At 38.7% G+C, this 25,667-nt stretch overlaps 1 protein-coding gene across 1 annotated transcript; it reads right to left on the minus strand.

Moving 5' to 3' along the window:
• Positions 1-23,090: 23,090 nt before the first annotated feature.
• On the minus strand, positions 23,091-23,837 carry LOC118736272. Its single transcript, XM_036466367.1, has one exon. It carries the CDS (start codon positions 23,835-23,837, stop codon positions 23,091-23,093), a length of 747 nt encoding a protein of 248 aa, XP_036322260.1.
• Positions 23,838-25,667: the final 1,830 nt, after the last annotated feature.

The raw sequence follows: 25,667 nt of genomic DNA on the forward strand, positions 1-25,667 counted from the left end.
CTAATTTTTTTAACGTTCCTCAATGTCCTTCGCTCGCGTAAGAAGCGTTGCGAAAGCAGCTCTGGGGCAGAGCTGCAGCGAAATGCCCTGCTGTGCGTTAAACATTTTAAATCAGCAGATTTCATAAATGCACCGGGAGGTACAGGAAAGGCACGTTTGATGCCAAGTGTTCCTATGATCCTTATGCCATAAGTCCCTCCAACAAAACTGCAACTCATAAATCAAAAGCAGAAAACAACATACAAGTTAACAAATTTTAACAAAAGAAAATAAAAATAAACTTTAAATTTACTTAAAAACGTCAACCAGTGAAATACAATTTTTTATTTTTCCTTACATACGCTCATTTTACTTTTTACGCTCCCAAGAACTTTAACGTCAAATTGGCTTCTACCTGTTTTTATAGTACCATGAGACGAATGTACTCTTCCCCTCTCTTCTCACCTCCTTCGCCACGAACCTAGCAGACTTGAAAGCAAGACTTGACGTGTCTGAAAGGGGTCTTAGGTCGGTGTTATGCAGACAAACTTTTTGTGGCAAATTAAATGGCGGTGGGGTGCAATAACACCATACGCAATAAGGCCATAATGGCTTTATTTCGCTTTGCGATTGGAAATAAAGCCATAATTTCGATATGGCCTTATTTCCAACTGGAAATGGAAATAAAGCCATTATGGTTTTATTGCGCTTTTTTTAGATTTTTGTTTGGAAAACATAAAACCAGTTTTTGCGGAGAAGGGTTGGGGGGCGGCGCGAGTGCAGTGCAGCGAGACGCGGGGGTCATGACCGAGCGCGGCGCGGTGCGGGGAGCCAGCAAATGTGCACCCGCCAGGTTATGCACTTACCTAAGAACATATATTTATTTTCCAATATCCAATAAATCCGGAAATATTAACTAATTATTTATTTAATTTTATTAGTAATAATTTGTATCAATTTAAATAATTCAGTATCAATTTCAAATATTTTTCACTTTTGCCTCAATTTAATTCAGTATCGACAACTGGTGAGAGCCTGCACACTAGGGTTACCAGACGTACTGCTTTTGGGAGTACACGTACTCCTTTTTATTGCAATGTACTCCCTTTTACTCCCAAAAAAAATATATGGAAATGTACTCCTTTATTAGTTTTGTACTTCTTTTGTTCTCCTTTTTCCAGCTATTAATATTTTATCATATACAGGGTGTAAAATAATAACTGTCGCACAGTTTTTTTTGTTTTTAATAAAAAGGAGCTTTATACATTTTGCGAAGATTTTATTAAGCCGTTTTTAAATTTTAACCTTCATTTGGGTTTACCAGCGGGTTTGGGAGTTTAGCACAAGCGGCACGCAAGTCTTCGTCGGTTACTTTATTACATATCTTCTGAAAATATAGGCTAATTTCCCCCATTTGGGTCTTTTATACTCCGTCTTTTGTCCAACATAAGGCCTCATACTCAGCAATCGAAAAGACTCCGAACCGGTGACTACACCTACAAAAGACGTGAGTGCCGCATGAACTTATTTCCCAAAGCTGACAAATGCAAATGAGGATTAAAATTTTAAAACTAATTAATAGACAACAATTTATATTGAGCTCGAGGCCGTTTTTTAAATGAAAATTTATTGTGGAAAAGCAACAATAATTTTAAAAAATGGTAGAAGTGATAGCTATTTCGGAAATCACCACATTTCCTCATCAGACTTCTTTCAGTAGGATTCGAACCGACGATCCCACTGACTCAGCCAGTTGCCTATGCACCGTGCAAATAACAAAAAAAAACAAATAACTTAAGGACGAGCACACCTAAAAGTTAAACATTCTAAAAATAGAATTATTAGCAAAAACCAACAATACCAACAACCACATGATCAAGTGAATTGCAGCGGAATAGCTGCGCTTGATTGTGTTGGCATAACAAAAAAATGAAAATAGTGGAAAAAAGCAAACGATAATTTACAAGGCGTACTTAGCACGGTGCATAGGCAACTGGCTGAGTCAGTGGGATCATCGGTTCGAATCCTACTGACAGAAGTCTGATGAGGAAATGTGGTGATTTCCGAAATAGCTATCACTTCTACCATTTTTTCAAATTATTGTTGCATTTCCACAATAAATTTTCATTTCAAAAACGGCCCCGAGCTCAATATAAATTGTTGGATATAATTATTATAATTCCAAAAAAATAACACTAATTAATAAAATTAATGTAAAGTATTTACAAAGTTAACAAAAAAATACTCTTTTTCGCAACATCCATAAAGGACCCGTTTTAATTTTTCAAAAAACCTGTGCGACAGTTATTATCTTACGCCCTGTACTACTACACTACTTAGTAATCAAAGTTAAGTGTGATAGTGAAAAGGTGTAGGCATGGTCGTAGCAAGGTAGGTGCAGAGCGCTCGGGTATAAAAATCAGAAAAATAATAAATTAATTAAAAGGCTTAAATTAAAAAACTGGCCACATATTCAGAAAGAGTTTGGAATCCTTTTGTAGAATTTAGTTGGGGAAAATCTCCTATAAGGGCGGCCATTGAAGAGGTGGTGAGCGAAGGGGGAGTGGGCGTGGCTTCCCCGACCACCTAGGCCCCCTATGGGTCCCTAGGTACGCCTTAGAAAAATTGCCAAATATCACTTTAATGACCGCCCTTATTGGAAAGCCAGCTCATTTAGTTATTTATTTTTAACATTTATTGTTGCTTTGAAAAAGATTTCTAAAATATCTTTGTTTATTTGTACCTACTTAATGGTAATTTGTAACAATAAATTGCACAAAAAATTAAAAAAAATTTTACTCCTTTTTTACGTCTTGTACTGCTTTTTTCCTATCGAAAATATAAATGTACTCCTTTCTCCGTTTCAAAATCTGGCAACCCTACTGTACACACACATATTTTACGTTAACAGAGTCGAACAAAAAACTTTATTCAGAATGGAACAAAAAATATTAATTAGAATTTCAACAACACTTTACAATTTAATAATGAATTACAACAAACACATCATTTGGACGTAATGTTCTCTACGGCGAAAAATTCAGATTCGTCGGTAACACCGCCTTATTAATTCGCCTTGAGAGTGCCATTTCAGAATATGGCTTTATTACTCATTTGCACAAATTTGAATATGCCTTTATTTCACTTATGGATTGGAAATAACGCCATATGGTTTTATTTCCAAAGCAAAATGGAAATAAGACCATATGGCGTTATTGCGTATGGTGTTATTGCACCCCACCTTAAATGGCGGCTGCTTAAGGTGAAATTAGTCAAGAACACAAAACTTATACTTACACGCTGTCTGTATACACAGAATTTTGTCGATTACTTGAGCCCTCAGTGTTGCTTACTACAGTGTTGCCACTCATCAATGCCTTTTCATAAACTTACGTTTTCAACAATTTTTCGTGCTATAATAGATGCTAGCTAAATATAATGTTATGTATTTGCAATACGGTGAACCCTCAAAGTTATCATGCCTGACGCAGCTCCTCGGCTAGCTCAAGCGGGGATCGCGGGTTTCCAACCCGCTGCATCAGGCCGTGAGGTATCTTAACAAACAAAAGTGATTTCTGCTGCGCTGCACTCACAGACCTTGGTTCGCCCTCCCAACCTTGGATGCCTTTGCGGTTCCATTAAAATGGCAACCCCCTTCTCAATACCACGTCCACCAGATATCTTTACCTTATTTCATCTTTCTCCTCAACTAAAACAAAAACAATTTTTGAGGGCGTTAAAACCAGTACCCCAATATTAAAATGAATACACCAACGTACGGGTTTTTAAACATAAACCTTTTTCCTATCGTAACGTCTTCCTAAAACCTGCCTAAAAGAGCTCTTAGAGGGGGGTTTTAAAGAGTAGATTTTCAGATTTCAAAACGGAACGGATTCTTAATATGGAGGTAGGTTTTACTGGGTCTCTACAAAGAAACTGACTTTGACTCAGAAAAAAGCTCTTGAAAATAATAAAAAGGGAAAAAGGATAAAATATGCAAAAAAACAAAGATATATGTATGTATGTCAAGGTATAGCTTACTAACTAAAACTTGCATAAAATAAATAAATAAATAATTCAGCAACTCGGCAAACATGCACTTATGTATGCAAACGTTAGCACCCCAGTTTCCGGCGCTTATCTTGGCAGCGCTGCAAAAGCTTTTGCACACTTTAACAGACTGTCCTTTAACAGCGTGTGTCTCAAATTTTACAGCCGCCTGTAACCTCCTGGGTAACTTCCCACTACAGCGACTTCAGCTAATCGCCTCAACAGTTAAGATGCTTTCAGATACCGTGTGATACGTATGCCACCAGTAAAAGAATATTCTTAAAAAACTAGCACTTACACAAAAGTTGTGCCGCGCCCTCTAAATCTTAGGGAAGATCGTTTCACCAGCCCTACAAGTTTCCGGCACACTGCAAAGAAAACCTGCCTTAGTTTCCTAACAAATTATATATGTATATTCACAGATGTTCCGGACTTACACTTTTGATGGCTCCGATATATCCTAATACAATAATAAATTAACGAGGATCTCCTCTACGGGCGCCTTTGGGGAATTTTCCGTAGGGTGCAGCTCCTAATAGCACTGCGAATAATCATCTTTTTTAATTTTTACACACATAAACTTTATTTAACCTTTTTTTCTAACTTAAAAAAAACTTAAAAACGATTTAAATTCTCACACGAATTCACCGCGGAAGTTTTAAACAAAAGGAAACCGCACTTTCGGTAGTGGCAAGTCCTGCCGCGACTCCGCTACAAACGACCTACTTTTATATCCTTGGTTTTCTTATTTATCGGCGTTGGAGCCACCCCCCACATCCTTCTAAACCTTTTACTTGTATTAGTATTCTCGGTAATCTAGCTGTCCCTTTTCTTTTCCTTTTCTTCCAGTGCATTAGACCAGTTGCTAAAAACACTAGCCTGTCAAAACAATAACCTAGACAACGGACAGGCAAGGAGTTTTGGGTAAGTCAAAATAAAAACAAAAACATTACGAATTAGAGGCATTTACATATTTAGTACTGACTAAACTCTATGCTCATCTTCCTGTTCAAAGAAAAATCATTACCATTAACCATGTGCGATGTTCCTGCGACTAGCTAGCTTGTAGTGTGTGGTGGCAGCCGCTCCATGACATCCCCATCAATTCGCCGGGCTGGTTGGGCAAGTATAAACAAAAATTCTTCCAAGGGCACGACGCACAGTGCCGCCTAAGTGGGCAAAAATCGAAAAATTTGTTATCTGCAATGTTAACTTGTTTGGCATTTTTGTAAAGACAATTTATCCACTAAAAAGAATTAAACAGAAATTTCCCTAAAAAATTATTTATATGCCACCAGGAAGCCACTAAAGTCGACAAATTTTACACTAAGAATTTTAATAAGAGCATAGCTATGCGTAAGCTCTTCATAGAAAAAAATGTCTAAAATATATTCTTTGAAATAAAATATTGGTTTGACGTTTCTTGTTTCCATATGGATGGTAGTGTATTACAGCAATTAAAATTTTGGAATAAAATTAAACACAGGGTGCCCCTGCGGTATTCCAGAAAACAATTATTTTTAATCAAAATTTAAAAAAATGGTAAATTTTAATGGAATGAATAAAAAATATATGTAAAAAGAGGTTATTTTTTATTATTTTATTAAATAGTACGGGCTTTTAGCTTTCAAAAGAAGAAATAAAAATTTGCTAATTTTTTGCACTTTCTGAAGTAATGCGTTTTTCCCTAATGCATAAAATAATTTTTTCATTTCTTGGCAGTGCCTTGAGATCTGCACGATTTGTTCCATTTTCAAAAATGAAGTGTCAGATTAAAAAGCTTGACCTGTGGATAATAGAAGGTTTATTTTTTTTAAGAGTTGCCACCCGTTAAAAAATTAGATTGTTAAAAAGTTACATTCAAGTTTTTTTATAAGTTAAATGAATTATTAAGAGATGGGTATCAATCGAAATGTGTCTTAACTACATGCAGCGAGTTGCCACCTGTTTAAAAAATCAAATTTCACTTGAATTAAAGGAATTAGATAATTAAAATAGATAGGTATCACCATAAGGGAGTCAGACGAAAGAGGTTTAGAAGGTTTTAGCTTAAAAATATTACGAATAGAGCTGCCACCTGTTTGTAAAGTCGAATTTAGTTAAACTAAATAATAATTAAGTCAAACGATAGGATTACGTTGTTGACGTCACGGCCAGTTGCTCTCAGCTCGACTGGTGCAATCTTGTATTCTATCCAAATGTATTCAACAAAGTGTGATTGAATTTGACATTGCTCTAAGAAGAACCATCCTAAAAAGTCAAATTGAAAAAAAATATGAATTTGGAATCGTTTGTTTATATTTTTTGGCTTAATAGTACCTTAAAAGAGAGCCGACCTGAGTTGTCAATCACACCTTGTTTAATACACCTTGATTCGATCATTCTAGTACTTATACCATGTTCTGGCCGACATCGAAAACATGTTTTCGTTGCTAAAACTGGGTTTCGACCTAAAACAAGGGATGATCCGATACAAGTAAATACGAGTATGTACGCGACCATGCAAGAAGCCTGACCTAGAATTATCGGTTAAATTAGTGGGAAAACTGACTAAAACTTTTCAAGACACGTCAAGTCTTGAAAGCAATTTTTTTCGCATTCTCTTTTGTGTTTTCTATTTGCTTCCACACGCGTCAACTTTAATTGAATTCAAGTCCTTGGTTCTTTAAATGGGAAGCAACGAAAAGATCAAAAGAGACAAGAAAACTTGAAACGAATTGACGGTACGAAGGTATCTGTACTCTTCCCCTCTCTTCTTACCTCCTTCGCCTACGAACGAGCAGACTTGAAAGCACGACTTGACGTGTCTGAAAGGGGACTAATCGGTATGCACGAATTGATTGTTTACATATTAGTGGGAAAAATATGTGGAAAAGTTAATATTTGCATTAAAATTACTTAAAAATTAGTATTTGTTGCATAAAGTCTGTGGTAATTATTAAAACGTGGATATGTGCAATAAATTCAATAAATGTGATAGTTTTACCTATCAAATATGACGAAATTGTAAAAAGTCTCTGCGTGCGTTCACAAAACACATGTCAGGAAAAGAAAAGAAGAGCGGCTAATGAAAAATTGTGTCTAGAATTGTTGCAGCACAGTTCAGCAGGTTTTTGTAAAAATTTCGCGAAAATATCAACCAAAAAACAGAATATATCTGCCCTAAGCAAATTTTTAAACGCCAAATGAATTGAAATATCACGGCCGAGTGTGCGAAAGTGTAGTCGTCATCTAACCGTTGCATCATGATTGCGACGGTGAAGCAATTATGATTGGACCACCAATGTGCAGAAAGCTTTACAGTATGTTTACTCGCTCATACATGTCATCTAGTTGGTGATGTACAAGTGAGTTTAGCAATGAAACTATTGGGAAAATATCACGATAATTAGTGATTTTTCCGACCACTATTCTAACTTCTAAATAATTAATAAATAAGTGAATAGATGGCAGCAAAATATCAAAAAATACATGAAACCTAATTAAAAAATGCAATTCGATCTTGTTTATGTGTTTCTTTTAATGTAAAAATATATTGTCGAATATTAACTTAATTTCGCAAGCTTTTTTAGAGCTACTGAGCTCAGACAATTGTTCTAATTTTTCATCGGTTCTGAATTTTCGTCGCTAAAACAAATTCCCCAGCGCCGTTTGGTCCTTCTGCCTCCATTCCTAGGTTCTGCTGGAGTCCCACGTTGGCATTGCATTGTATTTCAGCACTGTAGTCACTGACTCCCCAGTCGGCCTAAGCGCACTGGCCTAAAATTTTTTCTTCTCGATCCACATAGCGTTAAAAAAGGTTTTTTGCTCGATTTTTTTTTATACAAATTGAATACACTGATTTTAGCTACTGAGTTTAGACAATTTTTCTCATTTTTAATCGGGGTCTGAATTCTCGTCGATAAAAACAAATGCCTCAGCGCCGTTTGGTCTTTCTACCTCCATTCCTAGGTTCTCTTGGAGTCCCACGTTGGCGTTGCACTGTATTTCTGCACTGTAGTCACTAACTAGGGTTGCCAGACGTACTGCTTTTGGGAGTAAACGTACTCCTTTTTATTGCATTGTACTCCCAAAAAAAATATGTGGAAATGTACTCCTTTATTAGTTTTGTACTTCTTTTGTGCTCCTTTTTCCAGCTATTACTATTTTATCATATACAGGGTGTAAAATAATAAATGGTGTAAAGTTTTTTATGAAAAATAAAAGGAACCTTTATAGATTTTGCGAAAAAATTAGTTTATTGTTAATTATCCACAGATTTTACTTAATTTTTTTTTAATTCGGTTTTAAATTTTAACTTCATTTGGGTTTACCGGCGGTAAACACTTTGAGAGAAAAGAGCAAGTAAAAAAAGTAGTTTTTATTGTTAATTTTCCACAGATTTTACTTAAATTTTATCAATTAGTTTTTAAATTTTAACTTTCAATTGGGTTAACCAGCATGTGGAGAAAAGGGCAAGCGGCACGCAAGTCTTTGTCGATAACTTTATTATATATCTTCTGTAACCATAGGCTAATTTCCACCATTTGGGTCCTTGGGTTTCGCACAGTGCGATTTTCAGGCAACTTCTAGTTGAAAGCAAAAATCGCCTCGTCCGAACGGCCTTTCAACTAATCGCTTTCAACAAAGTTGGTCGCCAGCCAACTTTGAGCTCGTTCAACTTTTTTTCCTTGCAACCCTGTGTTTGTTTACATTCTGTATCAGTGTTGGAAAATTAAATTGTTCCTTCAGTACGAAATCTATACAAAAAATGTACTTTTCGGCTATAAATTGTATACACTTTTTAATTCGCTAATATATTTTCTTAGTGCATTCCCTTCAAGACCAATGATTTATTTTATTTTATTTTATTATTTATGTACATACGTTTACGTATTTTACACTTTTACAAATTGATTCCACGTGCACATGTACTGCATTTAACGCATATCTATGCACACATTATCTTAACAAAAAGCTAATTTAAGTTATTATTAATGGATAAAAGAGACATTTTCCTTTGGATTCAGTACTAAAATTTGACATTTTAATAGCATTTCAAGTGCTTATCAAAACTTTACGACAAGATTTGACCATTTATCTTAATATTATTGAATTTTAATTATTTTTTGTAAAAATACGGTTAATATTTTAAGAAAAGCCGTACAAATCCAAGGTTCAAACTTTGTGCAACATTAAAAAAAACCAACACACTTTCGTAAAAATATCGAGCTTTTTAATTCCATTTCCTAGATTTATTTTGAGTGTGCGGTTTTTTAGCTCGAAATTTTTACGAAAGTATGTTGGTTTTTGGATGTTTCGCAAAGATTTAATCTTGGGTTTATACAGTTTTTCTTAAGGAATACATTATATTTTATAAACAGATAGTTAAAATTAAAGAATAATAAAATAAATACATAGTAAAATCTTGTCGATATGTGAGTGTCGTAAAGGTATTATATTTAAGAAAATCTCTTCTTATAACTAACGAAGACTTTGTTTCTATATGAAGCTGACTTCGACATTTTGTTTTAATAAAACTTAGTATCGAAAAGTTTCTTTGCCTAGGCTATATTATACTGGTTCGTTCAAGCCATTTTTCAAAACTTACAAAGGTAAATACGAACAGGCGAACAAAAGAGAATACAAAAAATTTCTTGCTGTGAATTTTCAGAGCTATATATTTTTAGTATTCATTACAAAATTGTACTAAAAAGTACTGCGTATTAGGAAAGTATATTGTAAATGAAACTGTATCAAACAAGTACAATTGAACCAAAAATGCCAAGACTGTTCTGTATACACACTTTTTTTCTTTTTTACTTTTTTACTCTTATTTTGTTTTTCAGCTTCGCTAAACGCACTTCTACCAACGCTTGGCTTACCAAATTTACGCCAATTGATAAAATTTTGCGATTTAAATTCATTTTCAATAATGTAAATAACGATTCGTGTTGAATCGAAAATCGCCTCGTCTGAATAGGGATGGCAACTTTTTCACTTTCAACTTCTCATTGAACTTCGTATTCAACTTTTGTTGCCTGTAAAATCGCTGCGTGCGAATGCCCTATTATACTCCGTCTTTTGTCCGACATAAGGCCTCTTACTGAGCAATCGAAAAGACTCGGAACTGGTGACTAGGAGGGCATTCATTCAACCAACCGAAAAAGACGTGCGTGCCGCATGTACTTATCTCCCAAAACTGGCAAATGCAAATAAGGATTGAAATTTTAAAATAATAAAATTAAAGGGCTTAGGGATTATAACCCTTGCTACGTAGAATTGTCCTTTCTGTGTTGCCGAGGAAGAGAGGACGAACCGCCCTTTTTTGTCAAAAGTGTATAACACACCTTGTGGATATAACTCCGGCTTCGGTATCCACAGTATTTTTGCACTTAACTCCTTTCTGCGTGTTAACATTATAACAGAAAGAGTTCTGCGTAAAAAATACTTCGATGTCAGAAGGTTTTTTTACACTTGACAAGGGAACACAAAAAGGAGAATTCTGCGTAGTAGGTGTTATAATCCCTAAGCGCGGCCGAAGGCCTCCTACGCAGAAAGGGTTCTACGTCAAAAATACTACTTTGTTAGAATGTGTTTTATACACTCGACAAGGCAACACAAAAAGCAGAATTCTGCGTACATAATACTCATAATTGCTGTTAAACACATAATAAACTAGCACTTTCATATTCGCCTTTATAATATTCTTACTCTGCACATATAACACTCATAAATAGCACTTATCATATTCGCCTTCATGATGCAATTATATAAGATGTTGTACGTAGTGACTGCTCATTACGACGGCTCCCTTACAAAAGGTTGTAATATGGAAGCACGAGAGAAACAGGAAGAAAAGAAGCCCGCTTTGCGAAGTCGTACTAAATTTGGTACTCTTTTTCATATCAAATAGTACATATAAATAGTTACAAACGGTATATTATGATAAGCTAAATTTGCGAAAATAGTATATATTACGTAGTATAGTATATTTAAGTAACAACTTAAAACTCACTTCTATTCATAGTCGCGTTTCAGACTTCTACTGAGTAGTTTCTTGTTCTTGTGTTCTTGCGTTGAGTTGTTTGAGAGAGTTTGAATCGGAAGATGAAATTAAATGCGTATTACAATTCGAATAAGGCTACATCACAATTTTATAATTGGAATGATGTACATATATAAATGCTCAAATAATAAGTCAATTTCAAGCTTGTTCTTTTAAAGCAAATTAGTGCATTACATTTAGATAAGTGTTTGCATATTTCACAGCATGCTTTCGATAAACATCGACTTTACATCATTGCGGTAGTTCTGGCTATTTCACACAATTAACAAGAAACTTATACCTTATTCTTTTGCATAAACATGCAATGAAAGTAAAAATTACATAAAGGGTTGACTTGACATTATTTGGTAAAAATGTAATTTTTCCAAAATATCGTAAAGAAAAATCGATACATTTTCACACTCGTTTTGCAATATCGTAAAACTAAGTGAAAACTACTCAGTAGAAGTCTGAAACGCGACTGTGAACAGAAGTGAATTTTAAGTTGGTACTTAAATTTAAGTTGCAACTTTATTAGTTTCGACTTAGTGGCGCGTATTCATAGTCATATTTAGTACTCAACTAAGTCGAAACTATTCTAAGTCACAACTAAAGCTATTCATAGTCGCCTTCGTTTCGACTTTTCTGGCTAAGTACCAACTTAAAATTTAGTTTCGGCTGCAGCTGCAACTAAGTCGTAACTAGGAAGAAGTATTTTATCAAATTAAGAGAAAACAGACGAAATATGTAAAAATTAAGTTGGTAGAGGGTGATTTTGATAATATTGAATAATCTCCAATTAAAATTTACAAAGATCGATCCATTTTTAATCGTATTACAATTCGAATAAAGCTACATCACAATTCTATAATTGGAATAATTTAGATAAACTCTCAAATAATAAGACAGTTTCACGCTAGTTCTTTTAAAGTAAATTTGTGCATAACATTTAGATATCTACTATTTGTATGTTTCACAGCATGCTTTCGATAAACCTCGACTTCACATCACTGCGGTTGTTACGGCTATTTCACACAATTAACAAGAAAATGATAGCTTATTCTTTTGCATAATCATGCAATGAAAATAAAAATTACATATACGGATGATCAAACTTGACATTATTTAATAAAAAAGTAATATTTCCGAAATATCGTAAAGAAATATCGATAAATTTTCACACTTGTTTTGCTATATCGTAAATTAAGTCGAAACTACATAGTAGAAGTCTGACATGCGACTATGAATAGAGGTAAATTTTAAGTTGGTAGTTAAATTTAAGTTGCAACTTTGTTAGTTTCGACTTAGTTGCTGGACTATGAATTCACGCCATTGTCTTTAATAAAGTAAATTACCATATATTGCATAAGTACTACGTAATATATACTATTTTCGCAAAGAGAAAGAGTACCAAATTTAGTACTACTTCGCAAAGCGGGCTTCTTTTCTTCCCGTTTCTCTCGTGCTTCCATATTACAACCTTTTGTAAGGGAGCCGTCGTAATGAGCTGTCACTACGTACAACATCTTGTATAATTGCATCATGAATTGAGTTAATAGCAATTATGAGTATTATGTGTGCAGAGTAAGAATATTATAAAGGCGAATATGAAAGTGCTAATTTATTATGTGTTTAACAGCAATTATGAGTGTTATGTACGCTGAATTCTGCTTTTTGTGTTGCCTTGTCGAGTGTATAAAACACATTCTAACAAAGTAGTATTTTTGACGTAGAACCCTTTCCGCGTAGGAGGCCTTCGGCCGCGCTTAGGGATTATAACCCCTACTACGCAGAATTCTCCTTTTCGTGTTCCCTTGTCAAGTGTAAAAAAACCTTCTGACATCGTAGTATTTTTCACGCAGAACTCTTTCTGCGTAGGCGGCCTTCGATTAGGGATTATAGCCCTCACAATGTAGAATTCTCTTTCTGTGTTGCGAAGAAAAAGAACAGAAGTATTTTTGAACAGAACTTCTCTCTGCGTAGGCAGTAGAATTCTCCTTCTGTGCTGCGAAGAATATGAGCAGAAATATTCTCGAGTGGAACTTCTGTCCACGTAGGCGGCCTACGGCTGCGCTTAGTGATTATAACCCTCACAAAGTAGAATTCTCTTTCTGTGTTGCGAAGAAAAGAAGCAGAGGTATTTTTTAGCAGAACTTCTTTCTGCGTAAGCGGCCTGCGGCCGCGCTTAGAGATCATAACCCTCACAGAGTAGAATTCCATTTCTGTGTTGCGAAGAAAATGGTCAGAAGTATTTTTGGGCAGAACTTCCTTCTGTGTAGGCGACCTGCGGCCTCACTTGGGGATTGTAACCCTAACAAAGTAGAATTCTCTTTCTTTGTCGCGAAGAAAAGAAGATGAAGTATTTTTGAACAGAACTTCTCTCTGCGTAGGCAGTAGAATTCTCCTTCTGTGTTGCGAAGAAAATTAGCAGAAGTATTTTTGAGCAGAAATTCTTTCAGTATAGGCGGCCTGCGGCCGCGCTTAGGGATTATAACCCTCACTAATGCAAGCGTAGTTACTAGCAATATAAGAGCAGATAAGAGTAATGTAATCGTAGATTTAAGCAAGTAGGCATTGTGAAAGTAGCTCATAGGTGTAAACATGGGGTAAGCATTGATGAAGTAGTGTAACCAGCCCATATGCGATAAATTGTGTTCTGTCTAGACCTTAAGCAATGTTATCGTTTTGTAAAAAGATATCAAGATATCGAATCGCACTCCATCTTCTAGGGCATTCGCACGAGGCGATTTTACAGGCAACTTTTAGTTGAAAGCAAAAATCGCCTCGTCCGAACGGCCTTTCAACTAATCGCTTTCAACAAAGTTGGTCGCCAGCCAACTTTGAGCTCGTTCAACTTTTTTTCCTTGCAACCCTGTGTTTGTTTACATTCTGTATCAGTGTTGGAAAATAAAATTGTTCCTTCAGTATGAAATCTATACAAAAAATGTACTTTTCGGCTATAAATTGTACATACTTTTTAATTCGCTCATATATTTTCTTAGTATATTCCCTTCAAGACCAATGATTTTATGGTATTCATGAGAAAGTTTTATTGTTTATGTACATACGTTTACGTATTTTACACTTTTACAAATTGATTCCACGCGCACATGTACTGCATTTAACGCAAATATGTATGTACACATTTTCAGGTATACATCTTAACAAAAAGCATATTTAAGTTATTATTTATGGATAAAAGAGACATTTTCCTTTGGATTCAGTACTAAAATTTTACATTTTAATAGCACTTCAAGTGCTTATCAAAACTTTGCGACAAGATTTGACCATTTAGCTTATTATTATTCAATTTTAATTATTTTTTTTAAATACTGTTTATATTTTAAGAAAAGCCGTACAAATCCAAGGTTCAAACTTTGTTCAAAATTAAAAAAAAAACCAACAACACTTTCGTAAAAATTTCGAACTTTTTAATTCGATTTCCTAGATTTATTTTGAGTTTGCGGTTTTTTAGCCCATTAAATTTTAATATAACTAAGTTTTTTAAGATTTCTTTGATGAAGGTGTTGCTAATTTTCTGACAGCGGACATCGTCGACAAAAAAAAATGCCAAGTTCAACGGTATGTCCCAGCTACTTTAAACTTGCACTTTATTATACTAAAATTGAATGGGCTAAAAACTAAAGAATATTAATAAAGCTCGAAATTTTTACGAAAGTATGTTGTCTTTTGGCTGTTTCGCAAAGATTTAATCTTGGGTTTATACAGTTTTTCTTAAAGAATACATTATATTTTATAAACAGATAATTAAAATTAAAGAATAATAAAATAAATAGTAAAATCTTGTCAATATGTGAGTGCCGTAAAGGTATTATATTTAAGAAAACCTCCTCTTAAAACTAACGAAGGCTTTGTTTCTATATGAAGCTGACTTCGACATTTTGTTTTAATAAAACTTAGTATCGAAAAGTTTCTTTAAAAATTTGCCTAGGCTATATTATACTGGTTCGTTCAAGCCATTTTTCAAAACAAAACAACAAAAGAGAATACAAAAAATTTCTTGCTGTGTATTTTCAGAGCTATATATATTTAGTATTGATTACAAAATTGTACTAAAAAGTACTGCGTAGTAGGAAAGTATATTGTAAATGAAATTGTATCAAACAAGTACAATTGTACCAAAAATGCCAACACTGTTCTGTATACATACTTTTTCTTCTTTTCTACTTTTTACTCTTATTTTATCTTTCAGCTTCGCTAAAAGCACTTCTACGAACGCTTGGCTTACCAAATTTACGCCAATTGATAAAATTTTGCGATTTAAATTCATTTTAAATAATGTAAATAACTATTCGTGTTGAATTGAAAATCGCCTCGTCTAAATAGGGATAGCAACTTTTTCACTTTCAGCTTCTCATTCAACTCCGCATTCAACTTTTGTTGCCTGTAAAATCGACCGTGCGAATGCCCTATTAGAAATAAAATGGCACAATCTTGCGAACTTAACAGTAGCTACACACGACGAGCATATCCGCGCACATGTGCGCCAACATGCTCGCTGTCGCTTGCTACAGACGGCGAGCGGCTCATAAGTGATTTTGTACTCAAAGCGTAAACGTGGAAAGGAAAGACGCGGATGATGCAATTGAAATACTTATGACTTAGGGTTTTTTATGTATGTGTTACTTAAATTTATTTATATTTTACTTATATGTATGTACATACATATACATATAGTAATTTAGCCTCATTTATCAAAAATTCAATTAACGCACATGGCTTGGATGCATTTATCCGCGATGTGCACACTGCAAGCATCAACACAAAGTGAGGCTGTTGTTTTTGTTTCCAATGCGATGCTCGCAAACCACGCTACAAACGACGAGCATGACCCGCAAGCCGCGCATGTGCGCGGATATGCTCTTCGTGTGTAGCTACTGTAAGAAAAAGCCAGACGTATAAAGGAAAACGAAATCAGTGTATAATTAAAAAAAAAAGTATACAATATATATGTACATATTACTGCTTCTCGTAATTAACTATTTAAATACAATGCCGAATGAATTGTTAAAAAAAGGCGTGTTTACTAGGTACTCATGAAATTTGATGTGTAAACATATGCGAACGGCATAGCATAAAAGTACGTTTACATATAAATATAATCTCAATCAAAGCTCGTTAGCTGTCAAATTGGTTGTGCTTGTTATTCACACAACTCGAGGAAAAGTTAAACTTCTTCTCTGTGCCACCGTGGTCACTTTTTTCTGCAACACATATTATGCCATTTAAATATATTTTAACTGAATATTTTTACCTTTACAAACCTCTTTTCCTTACTAGCGTAAATTTTTGTTTACTTTAACATTTGACAAACCTCCTCTTCTTCGCAAGTATAATCCATAAAACTACTTTGGACACCATAAAGTTATCGGTTTAATCTGAGATTATAATTTTGCATGGCTAATCTCTTTTTCTAATAACAGATTAGGGAGTTAAGCTCGAAAATTAGGATAATCTTTTTATTTGTAAAGCTATTATTAGGCGATTCAGTTACATACATACAAATGTAGGTTGGGTTAGAAATTAAACATTAATTTCACTTAATATTATTCATTTTGCTGATTTTATTTTTTTATTAATTTTCATTTTTAATTCTTTTGATACATGAAATTATCGGTATGATTTATAAAATATGATAGTTGTATATCGATGGCTGAGTGGAAGATCGACCTATCTCGGCAGGCAGCTCGAAAACGCTCTATCTCAAAATACTTTTCAAGAACGCCCTACTTCAGAGTTTAATTGAAAAACACCCTATCTCAAAATTCGGTTCAAAAACGCCCTATCTCACTTCAAAATGTATTGAAAATATGCTGATATAGGGCGTTTTTGAGTCGACAGCTGAGATAGGGCGCTTTGGAACGAGTTCTGAAATAGGGCGTTCTTGAAAAGTTATTTGAGATAGAGCGTTCTCGAACTGGCTGCCGAGATAGGTCGATCTCCCACTCAGCCATCGATATACTTGTGATTCAAGGGCGATAATTTCTTGGAAACACCGCATCAGTTATTGTTTTTGGGCTTATAGTTTGAGCATTTCTATTTGTATATATTCCTAAATTTAGTTTTTCTTTTCGGAATATAATCTGTGGTCCATGTAAATGAGAGCGATTTTTTGGAGAGTTGTGTAGAGATTGAAGTTGCAGGATTTTACCCGATGCTTTTTTTGTTCCGTACGTTTTGCTGTTACTCACTTTTTCCTCTCACTTCAGAGAGTGATTTTGCTGTTTGACCTTTTTCCAGGATTTTACTCGAAAAGTATTGGATCAGAGCTGTTATATCATCCATACATATGCATATTATATATACATATATTCATGTATGTTCATCAGTTATCAACAGTCCCAGTGAAAATGATATCAGTATTTTTTTAAATTTTCGCCTTGCTTTTTTATCAAAATAGACTACTAAACCTATACCTAAAACCATCTACGAATATCAAAACCAGGGCATGAATCACGTATGACGACAATCGTCTGAACGATATCGTGTCGAGATTGTGTTGCTTCATAAAAATCAAAAATTGTTTGATCGTTTGTGCGATATCGTCAACTCGATTCCAGTTTTGCTTCACGTAACAGTAAAAGTAACACGTTACAGCAACACAAATGCATAAATAAGTGTTTTGACAACATCGTTTTGTCAGTATCGTTTGAACGACTATCGTTTCAAAGTTACGTGATTCATGCCCAGGTGCAAGAAATGAGTCCATACATATTTATGTACATACATAGGTACAAAGCCGTATGCAATAATCAATTGTAGCACATTTCCTCTTACTATGCATATGCCTAAATGTATGCAACCATTTACACAGGGTGCTTCTAATGAAAATTAAAATTTTATGCTGAAATACACATACTAAGCCCTTCGAAATTTTGTGCTGGGATATGCATTACAGCTTCGCGAATTTTACCCCTACCGAAACCAAAGATGTATACACATCAAAAAATCAAATGTGTTGTATAATTAGTTATCTAATATCTAAGAATTATATATATTTATGACACGTACCGATTGACTGATTTGGCAATGTGGTTTGCTGACCACAGCCATCTAAACGAAAACCAAAAGAAAGAAAAGAAGCCAGACGTGTTTAATTCGATTTGTGAAGTTTTTTAGACCACCTGACGCGTTTTCATCAGAAGTGGTCCGCGAAACCATACCAATAAGTAAGTAATCCGTAACCCGAATTTTCGTAATTCGTAATTCGTAAAACGAAAAATCCATATGCTGCAACCCTTGCGGAAACATGTGCAGCATTGCCAGCTATCAGTTGTTTTTCGAAGATAGCTGAATGACGGAAAACAAAGTGGAAAGGAATTAAAAAAAACACTCATCATGTGCTTGTTTATTGTAAAATTGGTTAATTTTACATATTTTGAGGAAAATTATGGATTCTGATGTTGTACGATAAAAGCAACTGAAAACCGATTATGTTTGTACACACCGACCAGCGGGAATATAATGGCACTTATTTATTTGCAAATTCGTCTTTTATAGAAGGCTACAAACGGTACAATAGCGTGACTTGTTAACGTTAGATTTTATGATGTTTACGGGTTCAAGAATATTATATATAAAGATGGAAGTATGTATGTATGCAAAACATAATTAATCGAATGACACTTAAGGCTAGTTCAGAGTGCAGCCGCCAATGACTCTAAAGGTTTGTGCAGAGTGCAGACGATAAAGCTGGTCGTTGCCACTTAATCGCGTACATCCTCCCCGGCTAAGTCCTCCGGACTTAGAATGCTTTCGAGGGCTTGAAGGATACGGCATACTTGTTGGACTGGGCGCTGACACAAATGTTTGCGACAGAAGCCTCTTTCGAATGCGCAGGATTCGATGGTGACTACGCGCACCAGCCCGTCACTCCCCGGATGCACTGCTGTAATGCGACCGATGCGCCATCGAGATGGAGGAAGCTGCTCTTGCTGGATGGCCACGACGTCACCAACTTGTAGATTTGGCGTAGGTCGGGCCCACTTGCTACGAGCCTGCAGCTGGACCAAGTATTCCTCCTTCCACCGGTGCCAAAAATGTTGCAACATGCGTTGCCGATTGTCCGGAGCTTCCGGAACGGTGGCCTCTGGACGAGAATTCAATGGGCGGCCGATGAGGAAGTCTCCGGGTGATAGCGCGGCGCCGCCTTCGGGATCGTCATGAAGAGCGGTGATGGGTCGCGAGTTGAGACATGCCTCAATGCGTACCAGCAGGGTACTGAGTTGGATGAACGGGAGAACAGCGTCACCAATGACGCGCTTGAGATGCTTCTTGGCCGAACGTACTGCAGCCTCCCATAAGCCTCCTTGATGAGGAGCGGAAGGAGTTATGAAGTGCAAGCGGACGCCTGCATCAGAGAGTTGTTGCTTGGAATAAGTGTTGTGCCAGTCGACCAGGTCAGTTTGAAGTTGACGGTTTGCCCCCACAAATTGGGTGCCATTGTCGCTATAGAGATTGGTGCAATATCCTCTACGACTCACAAATCGATCAAAGACGTCCAGAAATGCTCGGGTGCTCAGGCCTTCCGCCAGTTCTATGGCCACTGCCTTTGTACACATGCATATGAGGATCGCAGCATACGTATTGGTGGTGGTGGTAGAACGTTTACCACCATGGCGGACGAGGAATGGTCCGGCGTAATCCAACCCAGCGTTGGAAAAGGGAGGCGCAACCATTACTCGAGAGCGAGGTAGATCAGCCATTTGTTGTTGTTGCATTGCTCTTTGGTGTAACTTGCAGGTCTTACACTGATGTAAGCACCGCTTGTCCAAGACTCTAGCGTGCACAATCCAGAGATCCCGTCGGAGGTACTGTAGCATCTCCCTAATGCCGCCGTGCATTGTAATCCTGTGTGCGTTGCGGACCAGAAGCGTAGCTAGGACACATTCTCTAGGGAGGATGATCGGATGGCGCTGCTCATACGTGAGGTCTGTGTTCCTCAGTCGGCCGCCAACCCTTAACACACCAGCGTCATCCAGGATAGGGTTCAGAGAGAGCAACTTACTCGAAGCACCAACGCTGGAAGAAGCTCGCAAATGATTAATTTCTGAATTGTAATAATTACCTTGCGCTTCTCGAACAAGAATTTCAAAAGCTTGCTGAATTTCATCTGCCGTTATAACTGGCGTACGCCAGTAGGGTCTGCCCGCTAGCCGAAACCGTAGCACGTAGGCTGTGGTATGCAAAACTCGCTGTAAAGTGCTGAAGCGTTCCACTAATGGAATGAATGTGGTAAGTGACCCATTACACCGCCGGACTTGTATCTTAGGGATGGTCAGAGTGCAGATATGTGTTCGAAGTGGCCTCAGTTCGGCATCGTGCACTTGCTGCTCGCTGTCGCCAAGAAGTGGGATCTCACTTGGTATAAGATTGTCTTCGTACATGTTGCCTGGCCCATTCCACCATAAGGAAAAATTGTGAAGAGCCGCTGGTGTCATGCCGCGGCTGGCACAGTCGACAGGATTGTCTTTGCTGCTTATGTGATGCCAATCTGAAGGATTGGAGTTCCTTTGGACGTAAGCCACTCGATTGGAGACATACTGCATCAAAATGTTTGGTGGCTTGCGTATCCAAGCAAGGGCTATGCTGGAATCGCTCCAATAGGTGCATTGATCTTTGCTGAGTTGAAGAGCCACGCGTACACTCACCATAGAAGTTACAAGCAAGTGAGCGGCGCACAATTCCAGCCTCGGAATGGTGATTGCCTTAAGTGGATTAAACTTAGTTCGTGCAGCTACGAGTCTCACTCTCACCTGTCCATCGGGTTCGATGCTTCGTGAATATATGACAGCGGCGTACGCCCGTTCGCTGGCATCGCAAAACCCATGGAGCGTGGTAGCTGCTGACTTGGTCATTCCGATCCATCGTGATATGCGGAAAGCGCTAATAGCTGGAAGGCTGCCTCGGAACTTAAGCCACTTCTCGCGTAGCTCTGGTGGTAAGGGCGTATCCCAATCTATCTTGGCGGCCCATGTTAACTGCATCATCATCTTAGCGGTCACTGTTACTGGAGCCAGAAGTCCAAGAGGGTCGAAGATTCTGGCCACTTCACTCAATACCTGACGTTTGGTAGGGATAGGGTTAGCATCTGGCAGCGTTACCCGAAAAAGAATCACATCATTGACTGGTCCCCAGTAAAGCCCCAGAACCTTGGCATCAGTGTCGCCTAAGCCAAGTGTGCAGCTGGATGCCTCTGAACCAGATGTCGCCGAGAGCACATCCACATCGTTGGATTTCCACTTGCAAAGTCGAAAGTGGCCTTGTTGCAATATGGTGGAAATGTCTCGCGCTAACGTGATTGCTTCATTTGGCGTGTCAGCGCTATCCAGGAGATCATCCATATAAAAGTTGCGTAAGATACTGCCCGTGCAGCTGCAGCTCGATTAGCATCAGGAACCACGATTTTATTGTCAATGGCGCACTGGTTCAGAACACGAGCAGCGTTATAAGGGCTGCAAGCCATACCGTAGGTGACAGTCTTCAGTTGATACGCACGGAGCGGGTCATTAGGGCTTTCCCGCCGGAGGATCTGCTTCCAACATCGATGCCTGGAGTCCACTTCGATTTGCCGGAACATCTTCTCGATGTCAGCCGTGACAGCTACGCGGAAGCGACGAAAGCGTAAGAGGATGTCAACTAGTGGATCTTGAACTGCCGGCCCAACCAGCTGAGTGTCGTTCAAGGAGACGCCATTGCTGGTCTTCGCCGAAGCGTTGAAGACCACACGGAATTTCGCGGTGACAGCATGGTGCGGTATAAAGTAGGCGTGGGATGGATCATCTCGTTGTAGCGTGATCTTCTCCATGTGGCCGAGCTTCTCGTACTCGCACATAAACTGAACATACTTCTGGCGCAAGTCATCATCGCCCCTCAGACGTCTCTCAAGGTTGAAAAAGTGGCCCAGCGCCTTGCCGTAGGAATCACCGAGTGCAGGCGCATCCGGAGAAAATGGGATCTGCACTATGTATCGGCCATTGCTCTTGCGCGATACGGTTCGTTGGAAAATCTCTTCGCAAATTTCATCGGTCGTTTTCGGGCGAGGAACCTCCTCCAGTTCCCAGAAGCGTTGAAGAATCTTATCGAGTCGCTTCTCCTCGGTAGCACATTCGGTCGGTGTGCCCAAGGCGGGGACTGACGCACAGCGTGGCGATGTATGGCCGCATATGACCCAACCGAGACGCGTATGGAGTGCGCACGGCTGCTTAGGCCCACCAGTGATAGTTTCACCCAGGAGAAGCACGCCCATGATGTCCGCTCCAATGAGTACATCGATGCTTCCTGGCGTGTGAAATGTCGGATCAGCCAGTGGTATGTTGTGTAAGTGTTTGTACCCGCTCGTGTGAATTGGAGATGCGGGAATCGTCGAAGTTATACTAGGCAAAATGTGGGCATCAAAACGGCACTCAAATTCTGCATCGTGATATGATCGCATCACCAGAGTCGTCTGTCCGCGCGAAGAAGTTGCCCTCTGCGAACCAATACCTTCTACCGTCAATGTGTAACGCCTTCTGTGGAGATTCAAACGCTTAAAAAATGGCTCCGTAATGAAGCCTACCTGTGAACCCATGTCACACAAGAGACGACACGATACTTCCTCCCCACACCCATTTACGATGGGCGCCTTGGCAGTGGCTAGTAGGACGATTCCTTCGGATTGCGCCAGGAGAGACTTGACAGCATCCAGACGGGGCAGGACCTGAGGCGCAGTAGCGCTGGTTGATGGCGATTGTTGCTCGAGTACGGACACTGGTCGCGCTTCTGAGCTGGTGTTTGTAGGTAACCGCTCGCCTTGCGGAGCTGCCTTACAAAGCAAGGTGTTGTGTTTCTGTTTACAGTTGTTGCAATTCCCCGAGTTACACTCACGGGCCAAGTGACCTAGTCCCAAGCAGTTGAAGCATAACGTTGCTTGGCGTACCCAGTGCAACCGTTGATCCAGACTTAATGCTCGAAATTGAGGGAATCTTGATATACTGATGTGGCTCGGCGCATCGTGGGCAGGTCATTGCTGATCTCATGTTGGCGCTTGAAGATTTGGGCACCTGGGCGGTACGGTAGAGCTGCTCCTTAAAGTGTCAGCATAGGTCTCAATCTCCTCAAGCATTTTCTGCAGCTGCGGCAGAGGGTCTGAATGACTCAGAATGGTCCAGTGCGTGACCGCCGATGTTGGCAATTTACGGAGAACAATAGGATAAACGATGGCGTCCCAATGGTCGGTGACCAAGCCCATCACGTTAAGTGCACGTAAGGTACTGCGTACTACATCGATTACATTCCGAACATTGCGTTGCGTAAGTGCTGGGTGTTCAGGCAAGTCCAACAACCGATTCACATGTGACTCAACCAAACGCCTGGGATTGTCGTACCTCCTCTTCAATTCCGCCCATAGTTGGTCGTAGCCTCCAGTGTATACGCCGCCAACCATTGGCACCGCTTGCGCATCGACGCACTGCCTTAGCCGGCTGATTTTGTAAGTATCGTCAAGATCAGTGCGATTATTTACCATCGACTCGAAGATGTCCTTAAACAACAACCAGTTTTCCTGTCGGCCATCGAACGTGGGGAGTTTGACGGGATCTAATCGGTGTTCACCTTGGCACCGGCTAGATGCAGAGTGCCCCGTGGCATTTGAGCCGGCACGCATGCGTTGCAATTCGGTGACAGCACTACCATAAGCCGCCTCCACTTGCGCTAGTAGCTCCTCATGAGCGTCCAATTCTTCGTCAGTGGCTCCAGCCACTAGCGCGATATGATTGTCCATGAAGCGATTATAGTGCCCGGTTTGAATGCTGATGGTGTGCTCCACTTGCACCTAATCCGCGGTATAACCTTCGGTTTCCACCTCCGCCCTGATGCGTAGTATAGAACTCCTCGCCGCTGTTCTTATATTCATTGCAGCCATAGTTCCGCAAACTTGTTTTATTTTACAGCGTAGATTATACGAAACTTTGACAATAAAAAACCGCGCTTTCAGTCCTCACAGGAGGCACCAAAAATATGTACGATAAAAGCAACTGAAAACCGATTATGTTTGTACACACCGACCAGCGGGAATATAATGGCACTTATTTATTTGCAAATTCGTCTTTAAAGAAGGCTACAAACGGTACAATAGCGTGACTTGTTAACGTTAGATTTTATGATATTTACAGGTTCAAGAATATTATATATAAAGATGGAAGTATGTATGTATGTATGCAAAACATGAATAATCGAATGACACTTAAGGCTAGTTCAGAGTGCAGCCGCGAATGACACTAAAGGTTTGTGCAGAGTGCAGACGATAAAGCTGGTCGTTGCCACTTAATCGCGTACAGATGTATTTGCAATTATAGCATCAGAGTAAGCGGGCGCTATGGCAATGGGTTCAGGAAGGTATGCGGAGCTGTCGGGCATAGTAACCATGGGCGCATCTATGTCAGCTTTTGGTTGAATTGTTGAACCATAAGCCAGAACTCCTCCTATGCCTGAAGCTCTGGTTCTCAATCCAGTTAATGCAATAACACCTTCTTCCAAGCCATTAAAAGCATGCACTTTGTTGGGTCCACCACCTGTTGCGCTTGCTTCTACCTTCGGCCGCGCTTATAACCCTTACTAAGTAGAATCTGTGTTGCGGAGAAGAGGGGCTTCCGCATGTCAAAGGTATACAACATTTCTTGTGCATATCACTCCGGCTACGCCGTCCACAGTATTTTTGCGCGGAACCCACGTCGAAATTTTCAAAAAAAGTGCAAAGTGCAAACCGAGTTTATTAATAAGCCAGTGGTAGGAAATTTGAAACATTTCTCTTAAATAAAATTTGAATCCTTTGATTACACGTGTATGTTAAAGTTTTTGGATTCGGGTTATGCATTTGGACACAAAAACCGAAAATCGTACAAATAACTAAACCCAAGTTTCTCGATAAGGGGCAACAAAGATTCTTTTTTTGCTCGTTTATATAAAGCAGTGGATAAAAATATACGTATATGCGAAAGGCAAGTTTATCTGTTTAAATAAACACCACCAATATTTCTTGCAAACACACATAGATATACACCTTTTATTTCGCCTCCGACACACAATTGTTTTCGTACAAAATTACGCAAATAAGCTTACTCTTTCGTTTTTAGGCACGCCATTGTTACGAATTTCGAAAGTTCGAAAATACGATTCGGATTGCAGCATACTATTTCTACGATGCGTAGCAAACTCCGAATACGAAACAGTTGCAGAATAGGGGTGCCAGTTTCGCCTGCAGCTGTTGTTAAGTCGTAACTAGGAAGAAGGCCTTGCGACGTCTACTACAGCTGCCATGTAAAGGAGCGCAAATTCGGAGTTGGATTTGTGGCGGAAGAGAGACTCCGTCGCCTAGTACTGTCGTTCACCCCGGTGGACGAGCGTCTAGCCACAATCTGCATCAAAGCGAGATTCTTCAACATCTCGCTCATCTGCGCCCATGCCCCGACGGAAGAGAAGGATGAGGCATCCAAAGATCTCTTCGATTTGCGCTTGGAGCGCACGTACAAGCGCTGCCCCCGTCATGATATCAAAATCGTGCTTGGCGACTTCAATGCCAGGGTGGACTAGGAAGGGATCTTTGGAACCACCG

This window comes from Rhagoletis pomonella, unplaced genomic scaffold (genome assembly GCF_013731165.1).
Source record: "Rhagoletis pomonella isolate Grant_MI unplaced genomic scaffold, Rhpom_1.0 Rhpom_scaffold_00003, whole genome shotgun sequence".
Taxonomy (NCBI): Eukaryota; Metazoa; Arthropoda; class Insecta; order Diptera; family Tephritidae; genus Rhagoletis; species Rhagoletis pomonella.

Coding starts and splice junctions, on each gene's coding strand:
- LOC118736272 (XM_036466367.1), bottom strand. CDS start 23,837: ATGGACAATCATATCGCGCTAGTGGCTGGAGCCACTGACGAAGAATTG.